Here is a 23,832-nt window from a genome sequence, read left to right on the forward strand (position 1 = left end):
GCCCTACTATTCATAGGCAAACAGACCTGCAAGACACATCACAGATAAAGTGTATTTTTATATAAAACATCAGTGGCCGGTTTCACAGACAAGGCTTAAGCCTAGTCCAAGACTAAAATGAATGTTTGAGCTGTTTTATCTGAAAGCAACTTGCACTGACATATCTTAAAATATGTCAGTGCCATTGTTTTGTCTCAAGATGCATGCCAGTGATGTTTTTTTCTAGGGCACATTTATAAAATCTAATTAAATGTCCTAATTGAACTAAGGCTAATCCTGGCTTAATCTAAGCCTTCTCTGTGAAACTGGGCCCAAGTGTCCAAATACATTTTTGGGGCCAATGTTTCAACACAAGGAGTGCTACATACCCTGATTATCCACTTTGTCATCGTCTCTGGGTGGGGAGTACTTGGGACGCCTCGGTCCTCTTTTAGGAAGGCGTTTTCTTTTCAGAACATCACTCAGCCTACTAGAGAACAGAGGGATCCATTTTTAAACTTTAATGGCAAGACATTAGTCACCAGGCCTGCAAACTCTAGATCAGTATGGGTGCATGTCAGAATGGCTCTATACCCCTGCGGACTGAGGTCCAGTGAGTCGTCCATGCTGTGCTGGAAACTGGGGGAGCCCAAGTCAGGTGTGACGTTAGAGGCAGCTGTAGTGGTTGCTGTGGTGATGGTGGTGGTGCAAAGACTAGCTGTGCCGCTGGTGCACGCTTTCGGAGGGCTGGTGAGGAACACTTCGGATTCAGCTAGGTTCTTTACCTGGTGCATCACACCTGAACAGAATAAGAACAACAAAATGGGAGTAATGCATTACTGTAATCAAATATTTTTTCCCAGTGATGTCAATGTTGGAGACAACATTTTTTAATCCCATCACATCTACTTACCTCATTCTATGAAGTAACTTTATAGAAATTTGTTGAAAAATGCATTTAAAAAAAAAAAAAAAAAAACAACAACAACAACAAAAAACAGATCCAGTACCTTCTCGCCTGAAATAAACACTGAAAACATCTGGTAGCTTCTGCATGAGGATCTCAGCCATCTGCAGAGAGCCCACTACAATCTTCAGGTCCTGACTGGACAGCATGGAAGCTATGTGACTACAGACATAAGACAGACATTTGCACATTAGTTCAAAATTAGTCAATCTTCAAAACAAACAAGCACTCTTACAAGCTTCATAAGCCACGTATCTTCATTCAACTGTTCAATTCAAGTGGAAGAACATTACATTGTGAAATGGAAAAAGGTGCACACACTATGGCTGGGTTGAGACAATAATTAACAATGGCAGACGTGTGATAGATATTTCAGTGTAGTTTTCATACCACAGTAGACACATGCGTCCATCTATCAGTGAGCAGGACTGCTTTACGTCATTTACACACAAGAGTGATAAGACACAGTGATAAGGCAGTGTAAATGTGGCCTTGGTGCCTTTCTATTGTCTCCCTTTTTGTCTACCTTCTTGTCACATTCAGGTGTCTTTTTGAAGGTTTCAAGGTTGAGAGAAACATTTGTCTCTCAATTATCATTTTATTATATGTTTTGCCCCACACAATAAAAACTACAGGGCTTTGATCATAAAACTAAGCATTCAAATATCATATTTCTAGAACATATTATTGGGAGATATAGTGATAAATGATAATTATATCCCTTTTATGCAAGCAGTCTAATATTCTGTTTTATTCTGATGTAAAATCATTCAGATTGTGATAAGATTTTGGTCCAATTCTCACACATGGCTCTTCAGTTGCTAACTGACCTAGACACAGCATGGTTGCGCAGTACATCTTTAAGCAGCTCTGCATCTGCGAAGTAGATGATCCGGAGGATGGCTCTAAGGCACTTGTGTCTGACGGCAGGCCCGGCTGAGGAGCTGTACACCTCATAAAGAACCCCAAACAGAGTCTTTATGAAGCACTTGGCCAGCTCAGGGTCCTCTTTCATCAGCTGAGCGCGTGCGTCCTCTCGCCGCACCTCCAAGTGCCCTCCTGTGAAGACAGACACTGTTTTTCTTCCTTTACTTCTTTACAACATTTTATTCACACTAAATATCTCATATAATTTAGTAATGAGTCACATTTATGGAAGCAAAATTTGATTCCATGTTTATATACAATTCTATTTTAAGTGTGCTTACTGTTTACCACTGGTCAAAATTATTTGAAAACAAAGGTCGGCCGACCAAAAACCAGTCCAGACTTTGCATGGAGTTTGTTGTGACACGTGACTATGCTTCCTACATGAAGTTAATTTATAACACGGCAGAAAATGGCCAAAGTATGTATCAAGTATGCATTATTACATATAACTAAAGAATAATAAATTATTTAAGAGGTTAAGGGATAACATTAGTTGTTTAAATGCAAAAGATGGCCACATACGTTCCATCTTAATTTGCCTTTTTTGAATAAGATATCACTTATGCTTCATGCAGATGAAGCACTTTTTTTGGGGTAGAGAGCGATCTATCTGTTACAATACACAAGCACAATAAAAAAAAACATGTTGTGAAGTAGATCTTCATGTAACTTAATCATAATTTCATCATATTAATATCAACCATGTTAATGTGGAAAAATGCTAACTGGGTTTTTGATTTTGAAGACAAAGTGCACACACACAGCACAAATGTGCGATGCATACACAGGAATAGCCTGTTCTCTGCTTTTTAGCTTTCCAAACGTTTCTGTTCTTACAAAATAAATTTCATTAAGTGGTTATGCACAAAAGAGATGTAAGAGTATGGTCAAATATATTCATTTTAATGAAAGCACAGTATAACATTAAAGGGGTCCTTCATTATGATTTCACTTTGCTAACTTTAGTTAGCGTTTAATGTTGCCGTTTGAGCATAAACAACATGTGCAAAGTTATGATAAAGTTTAATGCAAAGAGAGATGTTTTCTTTCTAAAGAAATCGCTTTTTAAGGACTACAACAAATGGCTGGTAGGGACTACAACAAGCTTCTTCCTGGGTTGGTGACATCACAAACCCCAAATTTTACATAAACCCTGCCCCCGGGGAACACGCAACAAAGGGGGTGAGGTCATGTTGGGCTGCTTTAGAGAAGAGGAAGAGTTGTTGTAGTAGAGTGTTGTTGCCATGCCGTCATTTTGCGCTGGACTGCGTCACAAACAAGGGTCAATTCAACCCTCGATTTGCACAAAAGATTAACATGATGGAACATGCTATTCGATGAGTTGAATCAGGAGTTGAATCAACTTCACAGCAACTACATAAATTTATCCACTAACCATTCAGAAACATCCAGTTGCATTCTAAAAGTTGTAACTTCTTCCCAAGTCTCTTCATCAGTGTCCGACTCCAGTTTGAACAATGTAAGGTTGAACACTGTTACTGACAATAGTCATTTTGGCTGTGTGAGATTCTCCAGCTTTGCTGTTAAGCAACCGATGTGCGAGCTGTTAAAGCTCCACCCTTTTCTGGAAAGGGAGCCGGGAGCCGCAGCTCATTTGCATTTAAAGGTACACACACAAAAATGGCGTGTTTTTACTCACACCCAAATAAGGGCAAATTTGACAAGCTATAATGAATTATCTGTGGGGTATTTTGAGCTGAAACTTCAGACACATTCTGAGGACACCAGAGACTTTTATTACATCTTGTGAAAAGGGGCATAATAGGTCCCCTTTAATGTGAGAGATATAATTTAAAAATAACATTTAAGAAAGAGTTTTATTTTTATTTTGTCATTTTTACTTGTACATTATTAATTTCACATGACAATAAAATAAAACTAATAAAAGAATCAGTGTCAGCAGTGATAAGGCTTAGACATTTTAATGTGTTTTAATTTATTTTAATAATGAAAAGATTCTCATGGTTAAGTCTTAATTTTCTAATAAAGTTTATCAGTGTTTAACATTAAGTGGAAAGTTTTAGTTTATATTGATTTAATAAACTAAACTATGGGCAATTAACTTGTTTTTCGGCCATATTTTCCGGTTGCAGTTATTGGTATTTAATAGTTTGCTGAAAATGCGGTTAAACAATCCAGAATGTTTCATTAAGTGTGAGCGTGCATGTGTACCTGTGTTGGGGTTGGCTAGAGGGTTGGGTTTCCTCTGAATGGCACGGGCTGTGCCAGTGTCTTCATTTATCTGCTGCATAGAGTTGAAGTCGATGGTGTAGACACGGCCGAGTGTCGACAGACTTATCTCATCTTCTCCGTTCTGGTGTGCAGTCTGAAAAAGAGTAAGCAATTATATTGCATGGTGATTCTAAATCATTAGCTGGTCTACTGAAACCCACACTAACTACATCTGCACTGAATATAGTTAGCTGAACATACTTCAATGATACGACTGTCAATGCGGTTGTAAGGGTGCCACAAGCCTCTGTCATCTCTCCACTGCCAGATGGCACCCTCTGTAGTCTGGGCACTGCCTTTCTTCAGCATGGCATCAACCGCAAAGATGCCCTCTCTGGGCAGACATGGCATCAGCTCACTATAGCAGAGACACAAATCAGAGTGATCAAACACACTCACTACAGTTTCCTCTGCTTGAATTGCTAGCAAAGCTGACACATTTTAATTTTGGGGTGAACTAATCCTTTAAGCTTCATAAGTCCTCCAATCGGAGTCTGTGTTTACTCAGAGAAAGTTACTTGGATGTCACTAACAGAGCCACACAGATCGAGGATAGGTTTATGAAAACAGGATGTACCAAATAAGTGAGGTGAGTTCATAAAGTTCCTGGGGGCTTCTGGGAACAAGGTCAATCTGTTCTTGACAGCTCCCATTAGATGCTCCACAGAGCAGGAAACGCAGGGTCTCTGCTATATCTGTGAACAAAACACAGTCACTCAATGTACATTTAAATGTGTTCGTAAAACAGACCACATGCCGTCCATCCAGTGTTTATCTTGATAAATATGTGCAAAACAAACTGCTCTGAAGTACCACATTCTTTCCTGTGTTGGTGTTGTCTTTTTGGAAACAGGCAGCAGGGCGGGTCATGTGTGTGCGTGCGAGTGACTTACTCTGTTTCATGAGCTGCACGGCCAAGCATGGGCAATTGGAGCACATGAGAGAGAACATGCGCACTACCATGATGAACATGCCGGAGCTGAGCACGGGTGGAGTAAGAACCAGCAGCTGCTGGATGTTGGTCAGCAGGTCCCGCGACGCCACCTGCTGTAACAGGTTCTGTGACACAGGGCAGCGGTTAATGAGGTCATACTGAATGCACAAATATGTTTTACATTTTGGGTGACGGTCAATTGGGCGATTCACAAAGCATTTGTAAATAATGACAATTCAATGTATATAATGAGATAAGAAGGATGCAGTACTACTCAATAGGTACTCAAGATTAACACGAGATTGGCGGAAACTGTGGGTGTTATGTACCCTTTAAGGTTTATAAGATTTGCTGTGCTTGTGCACGAGTAATGATTTCTCACCTCCTCATGCTGAAAGTTGTCCACCAGCCTGGCAAAACAGAGACAAGTGCTTTCGACAGATTTTTTATCCTGAAAAACAAGTCAAAACAAAAATGCTGATTTCTTCTGAGATAGACCGTGCTGATATTATTGTTACACCCCAAGTCTGCCAACCAAGTGTCAACCAGGTGTGAATCACACCAGTAACACTATGGCAAACATAACGCTTACGTCCTTGTGAGTGCTCATGTTTGTGTTACAGATCCAGACATGACGTCTGTTCATCTGCTGTTGTAAATGTGAATGAGGTATCTGCTGTGTCTTTCAACTCATCACCTGGTGTGTGAGTCTCTGAGTGAGCAGGGGCAGAGAGTCAGCGACAAAGTGAAACTCGTCCGGCGTGATGCTCTGGCAGCAGTTAGCAGCGATGGCTAACGCGTTCCTCTGAGCATTGATGCTGAAGAACTCCAAGTACAGCAAACAGTCAGCTAGACCTCCCTGTAAAGAGACATTTTCAAAAAACAAAACAAAAAAACAAACAAAAAAAAAACAAAAAAAAAAAACAGCACAGCGTCAGTGGTGAGTCATTTTCCATAATAAAATAAGATGGGGTAAATAGAACAGACTTCACATTCAAAGCAGTTATAAAACAGACAATATGCACACCTGTGTCTACTCTGTACTACTCTATGTTAATGCTTGGAACAGCTAATAACGACAATAATTACGACTATAACCATCTAGTGGTGACAGAGTAGCATTTATTTGCACATTTATCAGCCATTTCCTCTAATAGTTTCGGTTTTGACTAAATATTAAACATTATAAAATAAATAGGTTTAAAAATACATTTTGTCAATGTGAAGTATGAAGTACTCACAAAATCTTATGAAAAACAATACATTTTCTTGTGAATGAATTACACAAAGGGAGCACCATGCTTTCCTTTTATAAATCACAGCAGCTGTCAGTCAGTGCCGCGCAAGATCAATGATTTTGGCACACTTGTGAAAACAAGTTTTATTTAATTAATCTAACTAAAGTGCACAATAAATTACTTTTTTTTATTTTTTTTATTTTTTTGGGTCGAATTGAATTTAGCCAAGGAGGAACACTGAGGTACGTCTTTATTTATTTTTTATGTCATCTTACGTTTGAATAACTAAATTAATGCTATGCCGGACTATTTAAGTGACTATATTCTGATTATAAACTGAGTATTACACTATTGATGCTCAACACACCAGCAAGTGACATCTCACTGGAAGTTTTCGAGCTGGCTTATATTATTGCAGAAGTTCTAAAGAACGCTCCGTGCATATAGCCCATTGGCTGATTTTTTTTTTTTTTTTTTTTGTGGTTATTAAATTTAATTAAATATAAATGGTGTCTTACTGGTTGAAATAGTGACAATTTTGACAGCTATTTTTAAATTTTGTCTTAGGCCTGTGTCAAATGAAGTTATATTTAGTCAACCTTGTCCTGTTCTTGTTTAGTCAAGTTTTAGTTGACAATGTTTGGGAAAGTGGGCATTTTAGGCTAGTTTTAGTGACAGAAAACATCAGTTTTATCATGCTGCATAATGGTTAAACTGATAATCACAACTATTTTGCTTGAAATTATAACCACAATGACTGTTGTCATTTGAGAAATAATTTTTTACATTTCATCAGAATGTGTCACTTATGTCACCTACAAGCACAAATCAAGAGAATGTAAATTCATACGCATGGTTTAACTTGCCTAATTTAGTTTCCTGATTTATTTTAGGCTATTTATATTAACACACTCTCTACATTATGAAAACAGGTAAAACAAGAAACTTCTCTCAAAAATTAAAACTGTGAAATTCCTAATAGTATTTCCAATAATTCCAAATTAGATTAACGTTTTTCTATTAAAACAACAGCAAAAAATACTTTGTCACACAGATGTTGCATTTATTCAGCAACCACAATCGCAAACAATATAGTCGAGATCCATGTTTGGATTTATTACAGTTAAATATAAAAATCAATAAAAAGCTTTGATCACAGATTTAGTCGCAGCAAACAGTGCAAACGACTCATGAATAGGGCTGTAACGATATGCGATATAAAACCGAAATCGCGATACGCAGGTCCACGAACCTGTATCGCGATGTGAGAAGGCAGAATCGCGACACACCCCTTCCAACTCCCAGAGTTATCCTGTCTCAATCAGCTCTCTAGTTCAGTAAGTGTTTCGCGCACACATTGAATCTTGCAAGCAGGTTTAAACGTTTCTCATGTCAGTCTCTTGCATGGTCGCGTGAGAAAAGTCGTGGCTTTCTTTCACCGCAGTGCCACAGAAACAGCTGTGCTCACAGAAAAGCAAAAGACGCTTGCGATGCTTTGCTTTAAGAAGTTCTGTGGGGCCGTTCACATATTGCGTCTTTTCCGCGTGCAAGTCCGTTATTATTTTCAAATGTAGCCGCGTGGCAGGCGTGCTCATAATGGGATCAACGCGGTCGCGACGCGCATGCAATTCCCAACTTCTCAGAATGCCGCAAGCGCACCGCAGGTCGTGTGACAAGAATCAACCGATCAGCTATGGCCTTTCCGTAACAAAACATCAAAAGCTCAGCCGAACAGCTGATCATAGCTGTACATGGTGGTTTTTATATCTTATCTCCATCAATATATCTCGTAGTAGAACTAATGCAAGGGCTAGAAATCATTTATCCTTTGCAGAAACATCCTGTTCCTCTTGGAGAGCTCAGTTCATGGTTGCATAGCAACGACCGACGCCACGGGAGCGCGAGCGCTTTGGGAAGAAGGAGAAGCGGTGCGGCCGCGCCTTCCACGCGTTTTTAGACGCGATATGTAAACGTCTAAGTTCATGTTAAATTTAACATTTTTTTTCAGTGACAGACAGCCCTATTCAACTGTTAATTTGAATACAGAAGGTTTTTATTAAATTTTTATATTTATTTATTTTATTGAAATGTGATCTTGTATGTACAACAAGGAAAATTATTGAAATTTGTTCATGTTTTTTTAATAAATCTTGTTTGAATTTCAGTTTCATTTTGTTCAAAATATCGTGATACGTATCGTATCGTGAACTCCGTATCGAGATACGTACCGTATCGTGACCTGAGCGTATCGTTACACCCCTACTCATGAAGGAACACAGACTGACTGAATGACACTTTCATTTGAGTGTTTGTCAGTGTTTTCAGATCATCAGCACTTCTTCTGCAGTGTAGAGAGAGTGTGCGCGCATGGTTGCCAGATTGCAAAGATTAAGTAAAACACCAGGCAGAAAATGCATAATTTTAAGAGAAAAGCTCTGATTGGGGGATTTAAAATCTTGACATCTTTAGCTTGTAGACACTTGTTAAAAACATTCTGTAATCTTTTGTCTCCTTTTTGTATTTAGTTTTTTATGACAAGTTTCGGGGGCAGTGTGTAAAAGTGATTAAAACAACGTGAGGTCGTTTTTTTGTTTTGTTTTGTTTTTTATGTGTGAAAATTTCGGACGAGAATTTCAGACTCAGGGTGTGTTCACACTTGCCATTTTCGGTTCGATTAAAATGAACCCTGGTGCGATTGCTCCGTTAGTGCGGTTCATCTGAACGTGTGAACGCTGCCATCCGAACCCTGGTGCACAACAAACAAGTGGACCAAGACTGCTGAAAAGATGGGAGACGCGAGTTTGCCCATCACAGGCATCAGACGCGCGTCTCCATGCAGCAGATTGTTTGTGTGCGTGACGGAGAGATTCCCGCCACTGTTTTGACTCCTTTACACATTTTATAAGCTCCGGACCAAATGAACCGAAGGTCCTGAACAACAAGTGTGAACGCACACCCTCAGTGCGCAAGGACTTTTATCATTTAATTACGCTGGAGTCTTCTTGTCATCGTCCTGTCTTAGTCATGAAAAAAAAAAAAAAAAAAAGGTTGCCGACGAACATTTTTCATAATAGATTTAATTTACGAAACTAACACTTGGTTGAAACGGCATTTAAGTAACAAGAAATCATCAGTACTCACAGCCTGTAAGATGGCTTTGCTGTGCCTCCGTGACAACATCTCCAGAGCGGTCAAGGCTTGTTCTGCCACATCAATAAACTGTATTACCTGAAGCTGTGGACACAAGGGAAAAATGGATTAGAGACAACAAACACAAATGACGGCAATTCTAAATATAACCTTTTCATGAGTGTCGAACTTATTCACATGTGAAATGTCACATTCCAATCAAGTCGGTGATATGTAAATGTGCTCATAGTTGTGATGTCAAAAATGTTTTTTGAGGGGAGCAAAATGTTGTTCCATATGTCTAAATTCATACTTTTATTTCAAATAAGCAAAAAAAACCCTGTTTTTCCATTATATAACCCCTTTAATTATATTATACACATACAGGGCAGCTAAGGTTCAAAGAAACAGTGAGATGCCATTTACCTTTTCCAGGAAGACTGGGATGGCGTCTACCACCACAGCCGAGGAGCGCGGCAGAGCCTCCATCATGTAGGTGAGGGCGCGAGATGCATGATTCATCTGCAGAAATGTCACACATTGTGAACAGGTATTACGTTATTCTCCAATTTTAAGTGTCAAAATTCAATGACTGAATACATCGATGAAATGATTGCCAGGTGATGGATTCACTACAGTTGGCCTTGATAGGCTTGCACAATGTTCTGTCTGAGTAAACACGTGCACCCACTCACAGAAGTTCCTAATACTCACAATATCAAAATTATGCTCCATCTGTAATAGTGTGATCTGCAAAGAGAAGACAAGAGGAGAACAGTACATGTGGGTAAGAATAGAAAGGCAACAGAGGAAGCTTGACTCCCAACACAGAGAGAATGTTGGTTATCTCTCTCAGATGATAAATTTCAGAAAGCACAAATCTAAGGCCTTTTCTAAGACCTGCAGAAATAAAATTAATATCATACGGGTGGGGTAGGGCTATGTCTATAGTAACATCCTAAAGCGTAAAACAACCAAAACAAATCTGCACACATTACAGTTCAAATAATACAGGTTGACTAAAAAGATTACCCCCAATTTTTACAGACAAGGCTTAAGCTAGTCCTAGACTAAAATGCATTTTTGTGTATAAAAAAATACTTAAATATCCTAATTGAACTAAAGCCTAATCCTGGCTCAGGCTAAGCCCTGTCTATGAAACCAGACCTAATTTTCTAAAATGATAAACTTCACATTTCAACATTTCAAAATGTGCACTTTGTTCACATGATCAGCTTGTAATCTGGTGCTTTCTGCATCTAAGAATGGCTCTTTCACAGTGAATGCAGCAAATCTCTGCATGTCCTGTGAGTTTACAAATTATTTTCACATAATTTCCATCATTTTTGTGGACAGATAATTACAGCATTTCACTTATGTGTTTTTCAAAGAAACTGCAGTTTTCCACCAAAATAAAAGCTCAAGGGTTTACCTCTTACAAGGGGGGGGGGGGGGGGGGATATATACGAAAGTATTATCATTTCCCTACTGTAATCTAAAGTAAAAAATAATATACTTTAGGGATGGGCTGGGGGAAGGGAGGGTGGGTAGGTTGGCATTCACCCAGATCCCCCTAGAGGAACCAAGGTCCACCACCCATAGACTCACAAAATCCTGTGAAATTGATTTTAAGACTTCAGATTTTAAGGATTTGTAGCGACCCTGGAACCACTATCTGGGCATTACTATTTGGCAATTTTAATAAATATGTCTAATTGTCTAATTGGGTGCTCTGCCAGAATAAACTGCAGTGTGGATCAGGCTTTATGCCAAAGACCAGGTAGTGTACTTACCAGGGCAGGTACAACGCTCTTGACAGGGAATCCTCCCAGCGTCTCCTCGTTACCCATCACTAGCAGCTGGCACATCTCTATAGCAGCCTGGAGTTGCTGGGATTCGTCACCTGTAGCCTGCAGCCCCTGCAGCAGCTGCTGTGCCTTTGAGCCTGCAAGCGCAGAGGGAGACAGAAGACGGACATCTTGAGCAGAAGAAATACTTAATCTTCCCACAAAAATGTCAAAAACATCAGTCAAGGTCACTCACTAGCTCCACTCCCAATGGTCCTATGAAACAGCTGTGACATACGGGGCCCAAAGGGGCCAAACAGGTGAGGAGGAAGGCCCCTGGCCTCCAGCAGAGCTGTAGAGAGAGCAAAATATGAAACCTCACACATAACTAGATGTTTGTGTTTTATTAGGCTTTGTTCATTGTTAATCCTTTCAATGAAACTGCTGATGTCTGTTAAGAAAGGTATTTATTTTTGTCAATGATGAGAAAATTGTGCAGTGACAATAACAAAGCGATTTTAATTAAAACTGTTGATTAAATTATGACAAGTAAGAAACAACACTGCAAGATATATACAATGCACTAACACCTTTTCCTAAATTTTTCCTTCTAAAAGCAATGTTTTAAATACTCCAATCACAGTCAATAATCTAACACAATGTTGAGATGTGTGCAAAACATAACACTAAGAAGAACGAACACAGTAACAATTTAACTTTGACAGTATAATTACTATATCTTCATGGACACCTAAAACTGTATTTTTAGAAAATTTATGAAATAAAAAGGAGAAAACATGCCTTGCAGTCTTCCCATTTCAGAGTCATCTGATTCACTCTCTCCAGAGGTGGTCATGCCAACAGCTCCAGCTACTGAGCTAGACGCTTTAGAGCAGAGAGAGAATGGGTATAAGAGACTGAGATGTAGAATAAAACACAATTTCATACCTGTATTAAGGTACTTAACATACACATCACAATATCACAGGGGACTGCTACTCTCTTACCTGACGCCCCTTGGGGCGTTTCCTCTGTGCGCGCGGCCGATGAATTGGCCCCATCCTGGTTGTTGTCAGAGTCGGCCATTTTCTCCTGTCGGCGAGCTTCGGCAGTCCCGCGCTTGCCCAGGCCTGAGCCTCGCCGACTAGGAGGGTGGAGAAGAGAGAGAGAGAGAAAAAAAAAAAAAAAAAAAGAAGAAGAGAAAGAGAAAGGCCAATAATCTTATTAAAATGTGAACAAAGGAGTTTACAATTTAAATTGTCATATTTATTTCATATCAGCTTAGAAAGTGCTTCAGACAATCAAAATCAAGGACCGGAACTATGTGGGGCCATATTCACAAAACATCTTAAGGTTAAAAGTAGCTCTTAACTTGTTGATGTAGGAGAAACTCTTAAAAATAATGGGCGTGTCAGTCCTAATTTAGGACTTCTATATTTTTGCTCTAAGATCATTTCACAAAGCAATTTAGTGTTAAAACCAGCTCCCAAATCTGTGAAAATTAAGGAGTATTGAAGAGGTCACTAAGACCAAATCACAAACAATCCTAAAATGGCTGTTACTGGCAATCTGTACACCACTGAGTCAATAGGCAATAGAGCCTTGGATGCGGAGCCTTTTTTTCATAAATGCAATAAATATTTTGATTTATAAATTTTAATCTGCAATGACATAAAGGTTAATTTATGTACAGGCAAAATGCATTGAATAATGGAAAATAAAACATTGCGGTCAAGTTGAAAATAATGTCCTATCGTCGGTGCGAATAGCCATGTGGGCAGCCCATGTGACCAGAGTTTGAGTTTGTGAACCTTTCCCGATCCCGTCACCCCTTTCTCTCTTCCACTTTGCTTCCTGTCAACTCACTGCCCTATCATAATAAAAAGGCAAAAGCTGCAACAATAAATCTTTAATAAATAAGAAAATAATGTTCGATTACCTGCTGCAATTGTTTTCTTGAGTTCACACAAATTATCGCGAGTTAACTAAGCGTATTTGGTGTGCTGTCCCAAGGAAGGGCTCCAATTTAGCCCAAACCCAGGGAAGTCCCCCATCTCCACAGCTGGGAATAGGAACCAGCCGGAGAAACACAAACTAGGTGAGTCTGCTGTATATGCCTCCTCTCCAGCTGATTAGATAGACCAATTGAACGTGCTCCTCCCGAACTTTGTTTATAAAACATCATCTGTCACTTGAATTCTGCAATCTCTCATGATGCAGACATGCAAGAGGCTGACAATTAGCTGAACATACACTTGTTTAAAGGTGCCCTAGATTATGTTTTTAAAAGATGTAATATAAGTCTAAGGTGTCCCCTGAATGTGTCTCTGAAGTTTCAGATCAAAATACCCCATAGATTTTTTTTTATTAATTTTTTTAACTGCCTATTTTGGGGCATCATTATAAACGCGCCGATTTTATGCTGCGGCCCCTTTAAATCCCGTGGTCCACGCCCACAGAGCTCGCGCTTGCCTTGAACAGTGCCTTAACGTTTACACAGCTAATATAACCCTCAAAATGGATCTTTACAAAGTGTTCGTCATGCATGCGGCATGCATGCGTCAGATTATGTGAGTATTGTATACTGTTATATTGTTTACTTCTGATTTTGAATGAGTTTGATAGTGCTCTGTGGCTAACGGCTAATGCTACTCTGTCGGAGAGATTTATAAAGAATGAAGTTGTTTATGCATTATACAGACTGCAAGTGTTTAATAATGAAAATAGCGACGACTCTCTTGTCTCCGTGAATACAGTAATAACCGATGGTAACTTTAACCACATTTAACAGTACATTAGCAACATGCTAACGAAACATTTAGAAAGACAGTTTACAAATATCACTAAAAATATCATGTTATCATGGATCATGTCAGTTATTATTGCTCCATCTGCCATTTTTCGCTATTGCTCTTGCTTGCTTACCTAGTCTGATGATTTGGTTGTGCACATCCAGACGTTAATACTGGCTGCCCTTGTCTAATGCCTTTTATAATGTTGGAAACGTGGGCTGGCATATGCAAATATTTGGGGCGTACACCCCGACTGTTACGTAACAGTCGGTGTTATGTTGAGATTCGCCTGTTCTTCGGAGGTCGTTTAAACAAATGAGATTTATATAAAAAGGAGGAAACAATGGAGTTTGAGACTCACTGTATATCATTTCCATGTACTGAACTCTTGTTATTTAACAATGCCAAGATAAATTAAATTTTTCATTCGAGGGCACCTTTAATTAGTGACGCATATGGCAACGTTTTAAAATCTTTATTTGAATGTGGCAACATGATACCTCGTTCTACAATATTTCTGTGATTAAATCACTGACAGAGACCCATCCCCCGTCAGCCAATAACTGTGTGCATAGTTATTAAGTGTGTTGACATCATCTATAACAACGAGGTAAACCCCACCTTTTCTCTTAGCTTAAGATTTCTCTCTGTTCCTTAGTAAAAGTTGGTCTCAGCAGCGTTGTGAATAGGTTAAGAGAAAACTCTTACCTAAAAACTTTTACTGCAATTTAGGAGATCTCTTAGTGGTAAGATAGTTTTTTTTGTGAATACAGCCCCTGTTTTTAACGGTTTAACATTGTTTATGAATACGTGGAAACCCAAAGACAAAGTTCTTCTGCAAGACAATCCACAACATTGCACCATGAGGATGAACTGGAAGTACCAGTAAAGTAACTAACTGAACAGGAACACCCATCTGCAGTTACCACAAAATACTGCTGAGGGGATAGAGGGGGCTGATTAATGGTTCTAGTAAAATTTAACAAATAAATTAATATGGAGGAACCAACTACCCTTGTATTGTCATCTCTGTATCAGATTCAGACACAATAGTCCTTAGTCACGGTAGCATCATATTTACTTTTTTTGACAGGAATGAAAAGAGTGTTCTTGTTTGTTTCTTTGTTCTTGACTGTTATTTAACATGTCAATTGTTCAGCTGACTAAACATCTTTCCAAACATACCTTTAGTACACAAAAACTCCATAAAACAGTTTTGAAAGTGGTGTTGTTAAAATGACATTGATCTAGCACCTTTACACTGTGCAGTTCATCGTAAAGACTGCAAATCTATAGGCCGTGACACATCATCAAAGGACTAGCGCTGACAAAAGCCGACTATGCTGTCGCCTCGCTTCTCGTTCATCTGGGCCTAAAAAAAAAAAGTTGACCAAAAACGATGCAAAAGCTACAGCCAATGGCCAACTAGCATGTGCGTTCTGCACCTGCGTGTAAATAATTAACTGTCTTTATCAACAGGTGGTAATAGTCTATACTCGCCATTCAAAAAGAGAAAGCAACACTACAACGGCGGACATACAAAACATATTCAAAATGGTAATCAAGCTCTGATTTGGTTTACAAATGGCCATGCCGTTATGGAAATATTCACGTATCAGGATGCTCAGATAAGAAAAGTAATAAAATTATAACAGCTTTCTGTGAGTGCCCTCTTGACTTTGTCATTTGCTCACTTTATTACTTTTGCTTTTTTCTTGTGTGCTGGTTCACTAAGCTGAACAGCCAATCAGAGTGATCTCTCTCACCAACTGGCTTGATTTACGATGCTCAATCATTCAAAAGGCCGCAGACAGGGTCCAACTAGTGAGCTGCCAAACTGTCTACAAACTGTCTAGTGACCTTAAGGTGTCTACGAACATAGCCGCACATATTTATTTGTATGTGCGTGTTCTAGAGCAGTAGACTGTTCTTGATTGAAAAGGCTGGTGGTTCAGTACCTGGTGCTGGCGCAAGAGCCCGTGGTCTTCTGACGTGTGCTCCTCCGACAGCTGGGGAGCTCTGCTGGGGGAGACTCACTACGCTTCTTAGTGGACTTCCTCAAACCTAGAGACAGAAACATACAGCATTACACTCAGAATAATCAGAATGAAGGGGAAAGAGAGAGAGAGAGAGAGAGAGAGAGAGAGAGAGAGAAAGTTAAAGGATAGCAAGCCATAAATTCAGATATCCCACCTCTCCTGGAAGTTCCAGGAGTCTCCTGCATATTGATAGCGGCTCCCTGGCGACTGCAAATTATTCACAATATCTTGTACATTGAGTGAGTGAGAGATAAGCCCTGTTTCCAACTGGTATTAAGATGAGTTTTGGGTGATCAGATCACAAATGGTCAGCCAAGACACATTACTGTTTACACCTGTTACTCAACTGTGTCTCCTGCGACCACTTGCGTTCTGATTTCATCGAGACCCTCTTATTTCATGACACTAGTCTACCTCTTTTTTGGGACACAAATACTACTGAATGAACGCGATTTTTTTTTTTTTTTTTTTTTCCCATACTATGGAAGGTGTACATCAATTGTTTGGTTAAAGGGTTAGTTTACCCAAAAATGAAAATTCTGTCATTTATTACTTACCCTCATGCCGTTCCACACCCGTAAGACCTACGTAAATCTTCGGAACACAAATTAAGATGTTTTACTTGAAATCCGATGGCTCCGTGAGGCCTGCATAGGGAGCAATGATACTTCCTTTCTCAAAATCCATAAAGGTACTAAAAACATATTTAAATCAGTTCATGAGAGTACAGTGGTTCAATATTAATATTATAAAGCGACAAGAATATTTTTGGTGCGCAAAAAACAAAACAAAATGATGACTTATTTAGTGATGGCCGATTTCAAAACACTGCTTCAGGAAGATTCGGAGCACAAATTAATCAGTGTATCGAATCATGATTCAGATCGCGTGTCAAACTGCCAACGGCTGAAATCACATGACTTTAGCGCTCCGAACGGCAGATTCCATACGCTGATTCATCTGTGCTCCGAATCTTCCTGAAGCAGTGTTTTGAAATCGGCCATCACTAAATAAGTCATTATTTTGTTTTTTTTGGTGCTCCAAAAATATTCTTGTCCCTAAATAATATTAATAATGAGCCACTGTACTCACATGAACCGATTTAAATATGTTTTTAGTACCTTTATGGATCTTGAGAGAGGAAGTGTCATTGCTCACTATGGAGGCCTCACGGAGCCATCAGATTTCAAGTAAAATATCTTAATTTGTGTTCCGAAGATTAACGAAGGACTTACGGGTGTGGAACGGCATGAGGGTGAGTAATAAATGACAGAATTTTCATTTTTGGGTGAACTAACCCTTTAACCATAATCTACAAAATATCTTTTGTGTTCAGCAGAAGAAAGAAATTCATAAGGTTCAGAACAACTTGAGGGTGAGTAAATGATTGGGTGAACTATTGCCCATTACAAAACTGACAAGCGATTATGGTATTATGATTTAAACATCGAGAAAAATATCTGTAAAGCCGATTATTGCTCAATCTATAAAAATGACTAAAATGTGACAAACAAATATGACACAGGAAAAACAATGTGAAAATAATGGAAATAGCAGCATAGCAAAGCACTTCAAATCATCTGGCTCTGACCTTTGGCCACAACAAGCACATTACTCGACTGCTTCTGAGACTCCATACAGCACGTGTTAAGACTGTTTCCACAGAAACCAGTGCATTCTCCACATCATCTCATTAGCACTGTGTGTAAATTAAATCACAGCCTACCATCTACATTTAACGATAACATCGGCTCCTCGTCAGCCTCAGTCATATGCTCTCTTTCTGATTAAGCCAAAAACATATGCTCAATTCCAAAGCCTAGTGTGCTGCCCATGCAGGTAGCATCTTAAGGTATCATCTTAAAGGTGCAATAGGTGATTCTCTATAGAAACATTTTTTGTTATACTGGCTCAACGTCTCCTCGTATCCCGATAGCAATTACTATGTAAAAAAAAAAAAATAATAAAATATTCAAAAATCACAAGAACAATATTATATATTTTGTTGACTTGTGTACTTACATTATCGCAAATGTTTCCAAGAATGTTTAAACCCAGAGAAAGAAGCCATTTTAACCAGGACATGGAGCGTGTCCGTGCGTCGCATATCAATGACATCATACCTGCGTTACATTCGGTTTCCAGTTTTTTTTTTTTTTTTTTTTTTTTAGAAACCATGGAAACACCAAAGATGCTTTAATATATTATGTGTTTTATTAGACAGGTGAGCTACTGTTTGGATGGATACATTCATCAACAGAAATCTAATCATTGTTATTTAGCTCAACACATTGTCTTATGGTTTAAATCTCGTTTTCTTGATTTACGGCGAGTACCATGTTTTACCATGCCTAATATCGATCTAGCTTACTGCAGTGTGCAACAAGTGTCTCACAGCAGCCGCCGAGCGAATGCCCAGAGTAGCATTATAACTTTTAAGACACAAATGTATCTAATATGATAAAACCGCACTGCTTTACCCCACATACGCTTGGACGAAAGAAGCGGAAGCACTTGTCTGGGGAATAAAAGTTCCGATGCTCTCGAGCTGTGTCTCGCACTCGTCTCTCTTTAGCAATCGCTCCAGCGCCCTCGTTTCTGCTCGAACAACACACGGCCCTGCTCTGCTTCATAGTACAGTAACATTAATAATTTCATCGATGAACATGATTTCGCCTCCCGATTCTTTTCCACCAGCTATGTGGTGAAGACGACATCTCCCAAGAATAGGTGCTCAATCTTGCATCATCAAGCTATGCCTTTGTTTTGAATAAGCAACCTCTAGTGGTGAAAAACTACATAGTGTGCTTTAAACTGTCTAAATGTATTTTTATAAATATATGCCATTTGTGGAAGGCCATAAAATGTTCATCCAATTATTATATTTGGTCTGAATGAAGCCTGTTCACACAGACGTCACATGTCATCAGCACATTTCATGCTATGCAGAGTTTATACAGACAGATGTTAGTCACGGAGCACCATAAACAAACCGCAGCCACCTTTCACAGTTTGAATCTGCAGCAGTCAGGTACAAACTCTCTAAGGCCACGTTCACACAGCAGCAGAATACAGTTGTCAGTCCTGTATTTGAGTCCTTAATACGGTTACGTTCACACACAGTAAGGTTATTTATGGGAGTGACAACCACATTCTATAAGTGAACTCACACCCATACATTTTCAGGACTCTCAAGTGCATTCTCAGAAAATCCGTGCTGTATGAACGGAACCGGACTGGACAACTAGTTGTCTGTCACATCACACAGTGCGAGAGAGCCACTCTTCTAAGGAGTTTTGTGTGTGGTTTCGCTTTCGGTTACCTTACAGTGACAGAGATATGAGCTCGGTAAGAAACATATCGGTTTTGTGTTTCTTTTCCATATTCAAATGCCATGTCATGCGCGAGACGTTGCAAAAGACGTGACGTGAGACTCAGACTCTGGCTAGCGCGTGCTTACATGCTGCTGCTGGTTAATGAAGTTGATGGATGAACTTGCGATTCAATTAGACTCGTCATGTCAAAAGTGGTAAGACACTGTAGTTATGGTTACTAGTAAGAGAATACGGGCTTAACTCTCATTGCACGTTTATACAGACAGTGTTCGAGACGCTACTGTAAGTTGCTGTGTGAACGCGACATTGAGACTCACACTTGTAAGTAAATGCGGATGTCAATCCCCAAAACGTACAGTGTGAACGTGGCCTAAGTTGTTAACGTTCATTATTATTGTAATTTTATGTGCTTTGAGACATGAGGACCTAGTTTAACGGCGTCGCTTTTGATGTTTTGCCGAGAGCAGCTGTGTGTGTGTGTGCGCGTTGTGTTTTGGAGGAGGCGTGACTTTAGACGCCGATTTGCAGGGAGGGTGGGATTGTAGCAGGCTAATGTTAGCATTTTCTAGATCACCTTCTCCACCTTTAAGACACCTCCTTTTGACCAAATTTTAAAAGCCATGTTTACACAAAGACAAATGTTCTGTGCGAAAATTCTGAGTGACAAACATTTTAATTTGAATGAGGGTCTGTTCAGACCAACACAAACAATTCTCATGCTGCCAATGCAACAGATTAACTTTTTTACAGAGACGTGTTCTAACTAGGACTGGGTTAAAAAAAATTCTTAATTTTAATCGTTTCTCATTTTTAAGAACCGATATCAATCCTTAAATCCCAAGAATCAATCTTTCAGTCTATGGCATCTAGTTGATGAATGAACAATGAACAAATCTTTTGCTATGAAAAAGTCATCGTCTACTCGTGATCCAATTGACCAAAACGCATTATAATACCAGGTGTAAACAGGGCCTAAGACACACAAGTGAAAACCAAAAGATTCAAAACAATAATCATGGCCTGAATTTTGGCAAAGGATAATGGGTATTGCGCATCATTTTACACATTCCTGCAAGTTCTGCGCTTATAATGCGGGAAATTACCGCAACATTAATTCACTATAGCATTGTGGGATGAATGAGTAAATTAATCCACAGATGAACAGATCAAATCATTTGAAACCTCTGTCAGACTTAATTTCACAAACAGCGCGAGTGATTCGGCGCTACTGTCTCTCTTAATCTGGTGCAAAACTTTATATCAGACAGAAAAGAGAAACTATATGAATGAAAGTCTTTTGATAACACTTCTTATATCAGTAGTCTAATGCAGGGGTAGGCAACGTTGTTCCTGGAGAGCCGCTGCCCTGCAGAGTTTAGCTCCAACCCTAATCAAACACACCTGAACAAGCTAATCAATGTCTTCAGGATTATTAAAGCTACAGGCAGGTTGGATTTTTTTTTTTTTTTCAGGGTTGGAGCTAAACTCTGCATGACAGCGGCTCTCCAGGAACGATGTTGCCTACCCCTGCTCTAACGAATAGAAAAGCTTTCAATAAAAGTTGGAGTGCCAATAAAGAGTTGAGTGCCAGAGTTCTTTATCGATACAAAGTCTGCGTCCAAAAGCAGAAAAATTGAGGTAGGAAGGCAACAAGGCACATCCAAAACCAATGATGGTGTTACATCCTGTCTACTGAGATACCTTCATCTGATCGATCTATGAAGGCAGCATAGATGCATCCTTTGCTGCCTATGATATCCCGCAATCCTATGCATTCAATTCTGTGACAGTTGACAGTGACAGTTGACATATTGCATCTGAAAGTTACGGGTGGTCATTTTGTGTAAATGCATGTTTCAGACCAACTTTTTTCCACAACTGATGTCATTTTGAGCAATAAATTAATATTGTAGTAGTTAAATATTTGCTTCGTTATTAAAGATCTCTCTATTTTTTTGTAGATTGTTGCAACACGTCAGCTGCCTACGCACTGAAGCATACTGATGGCAATATATTTTATTTGACAGAATCTATTGGTTGCACAACATCTTATGTGGTTAAAATATTAACACTGAACCAAACAACATGAAGGTATGAACCTGTTTGGCCTGTTGGTGAGATCTGGAGAACACCACAAAATTTAGTCTGACAGAACTTTATTTTTTCAGTTTTACTTTTAGTTAAAATAAATCAAAATCAAAAGTCTGAAATCAAGCAATTTTACTGTGTGAGACAAACCTGTGATCAAGTAACTGCACATCTGTTGAATTCTATATTAATATGCTCTATTAAAAATGTTAATTGTTGCTTAGCTACCATAAATGACCCAGAGTTACACCAGACACAAGTGGCACAATACATCAAAACTAAATAGTTCGAAGCAGTCTACATTTCAAATGCTCATCTGATACACAGTATATGTACTGTCATAGCACTCAGTCCTGCTGGAAATAGAAAGAAATTGAAGGGAAAACGAAAGACAGAACCTTTAAAAGACCTCTGACAGTGCTTTCCCTGTAAAGTCAGATGAATCACTCACGCCTTCAGTCTGGTGAACCGCTCCAGTCTGATGGTCAAACCCTAACACTGAGGGTCTATTCTGGGCAAAGTACTGCCCCCTGCCCTTTGGCAGCATGCCCTCCCGTGACTCTTCATATCCTTCCATAATCAACCCAGCCTGACCTATGTCTACACATGAGGATGACCTCTCTTACTCAAGATAAACACCTCCAACAAGCCTTCACAGAACACTTTACAGCATCCCTTAGTGGATAAATCAGGGACAAGACAAACATCTAACCAATACGTGATCCTAAACATCCAACCAATAGCACAGTCATAAGCCTAATAATCTAAGCATGCCTGTGTTCTGACCCACCTCTGGGCATTCTGATACTCCAAACCTCTGCTAGGCTCATCCGCACAGCAAAGTAACTACTATACCAAAAGCCCTTCCTACCTCAGCATACATCCAGCCGCGACTCTTGTCCATACAATACTGTAAGGCAGCAGGAGGCTGATATTTTTAGCCCAGGACACTGGCACTGAACTGGACTGAAACCTGAGCCAGCTCGCCCTGCCATGACCAAAGCCAAAACTCCATCCACTATTACTGGAGCAAGAAATTATCACCATCACAATGATCACGCCATTACTCAAGAAACTGATTTGTGGAAGCTGGGTTGCTCAGGATATTAGCCCTTAGGTCAAGGATCAGATGAAAATTACAGTAGAAATACCTGCAATTTACCATGCCTGTGATGTTGAATCTCATGAAAACTGTCAAGAACACTCAAGTTATATTTAACCCAAAATCTAAAGAAACAAATATATACTTTGTGATAAATTGAGCAAATTTTGTTTTTTAAGAATTGTGTTTTTAAAAAATTCATGGGAAAATGCTAAATTTTCATTAAAGTAATGGTCCTTGATGGTCTGAAAATAGGGTTAATTTATAAATAATTCATCTCTCCATTTTCCTTTTGATTTTGGGCTGAAATATGACCCAGATTCAGAACAGAATAAAACAAAAGTACTTGAGAATCATACTTAAGCTCAAAACAAGTATGCTTTGGTGTGACTGCCTGAGAGCTTCAGTTTTTTTTTTTTTTTTTGTTTTTTTTTTTAAATCTAAATTACAGTTAATACAATGTGTTTGTGTGTGCTTGTTGGTGGGTCTATGGGAAAGACTAATGATCTCACAGTGTGAGTGCGTAACAGGATCAAAAGCAGTGTAAGTGGCATAATGTGCATTATCCTGCATATGTTCTATGTTGAATCAATCTCATCTCTCTCCACGTCTGTCAATGGATACAGCGTCATTTCAGAAGACCTAGATTAGATCTGTCATGGAAAAGCTTGTGTGTCAGTTGCCTCACTTGGAGCAGGTGTCTGAATACTGAAGTCCACTTCCAACACCATTGCAGCTGGTGTTCTAACGTGCACCCCTGTTGAAACCGAGGCTATGTTCACACAAGTGTGTTTTCGTTTTAAAACTGCATTTTAAAATGAAAACAATCCATGTCATTACTGGTGTTTCCACTGCGTTTCAGAAAATACCTCTGTCCAACACTACATGACTGAAAACACGTCACATGCACACTGGGCATGCGCGTACAAGTGTAAACAGTTGCTGATTACTCTAATAATAGCTTGCCTCTTGTGCATGTAGGCAGCTGCAGTATGGTAAAAACGGAGAGTTTAACTGCACAAAGTCAGCAAAGCTTGCAGTTCCATCTCCATGTTATAATTTACACGGTCGTCAAGGTTGGTCTGTTTTTTGTTGTGTTCCAGTAGCATAATGGTCATATGATAGGGGCTTGACGAATCACAATACAAGCTTTTCTGCAGTACTGACAGTAATGAGCACCAACTTAATTCGGCACGGTTGCTTTAAAACACTCCTGTGCATATTAGTATGCATGCTCAGTGAAGAGCTGCAAAGGTTTC

General features: G+C 39.3%; 1 protein-coding gene across 11 annotated transcripts in view; it reads right to left on the reverse strand.

Annotated features, from left to right (window-relative positions):
- The window catches only part of trip12 (thyroid hormone receptor interactor 12), an 81,565-nt gene that overhangs the window by 14,356 nt on the left and 43,377 nt on the right, over positions 1–23,832 (reverse strand). For 9 of the 11 annotated variants that reach the window (XM_048169468.1, XM_048169465.1, XM_048169472.1 and 6 more), the window contains 18 exons: positions 15,968–16,073; positions 12,225–12,361; positions 12,019–12,102; positions 11,474–11,569; positions 11,224–11,375; positions 10,145–10,180; positions 9,857–9,952; positions 9,443–9,535; positions 5,761–5,922; positions 5,446–5,514; positions 5,023–5,188; positions 4,707–4,824; positions 4,331–4,487; positions 4,070–4,223; positions 1,777–2,005; positions 990–1,108; positions 574–778; positions 369–469 (listed from right to left, as the gene is read on the reverse strand). In XM_048169468.1, the coding sequence (XP_048025425.1) occupies positions 369–469; positions 574–778; positions 990–1,108; positions 1,777–2,005; positions 4,070–4,223; positions 4,331–4,487; positions 4,707–4,824; positions 5,023–5,188; positions 5,446–5,514; positions 5,761–5,922; positions 9,443–9,535; positions 9,857–9,952; positions 10,145–10,180; positions 11,224–11,375; positions 11,474–11,569; positions 12,019–12,102; positions 12,225–12,361; positions 15,968–16,073 (2,280 nt within the window). Of the gene's footprint in view, positions 1–368; positions 470–573; positions 779–989; positions 1,109–1,776; positions 2,006–4,069; positions 4,224–4,330; positions 4,488–4,706; positions 4,825–5,022; positions 5,189–5,445; positions 5,515–5,760; positions 5,923–9,442; positions 9,536–9,856; positions 9,953–10,144; positions 10,181–11,223; positions 11,376–11,473; positions 11,570–12,018; positions 12,103–12,224; positions 12,362–15,967; positions 16,074–22,261; positions 22,287–23,832 lie in introns of those variants that run through there. The other 2 variants (XM_048169474.1, XM_048169471.1) reach the window with 2 other exon arrangements.

The sequence above is a fragment of the Megalobrama amblycephala genome, linkage group LG19 (genome assembly GCF_018812025.1).
Source record: "Megalobrama amblycephala isolate DHTTF-2021 linkage group LG19, ASM1881202v1, whole genome shotgun sequence".
Classification (NCBI taxonomy): domain Eukaryota; kingdom Metazoa; phylum Chordata; class Actinopteri; order Cypriniformes; family Xenocyprididae; genus Megalobrama; species Megalobrama amblycephala.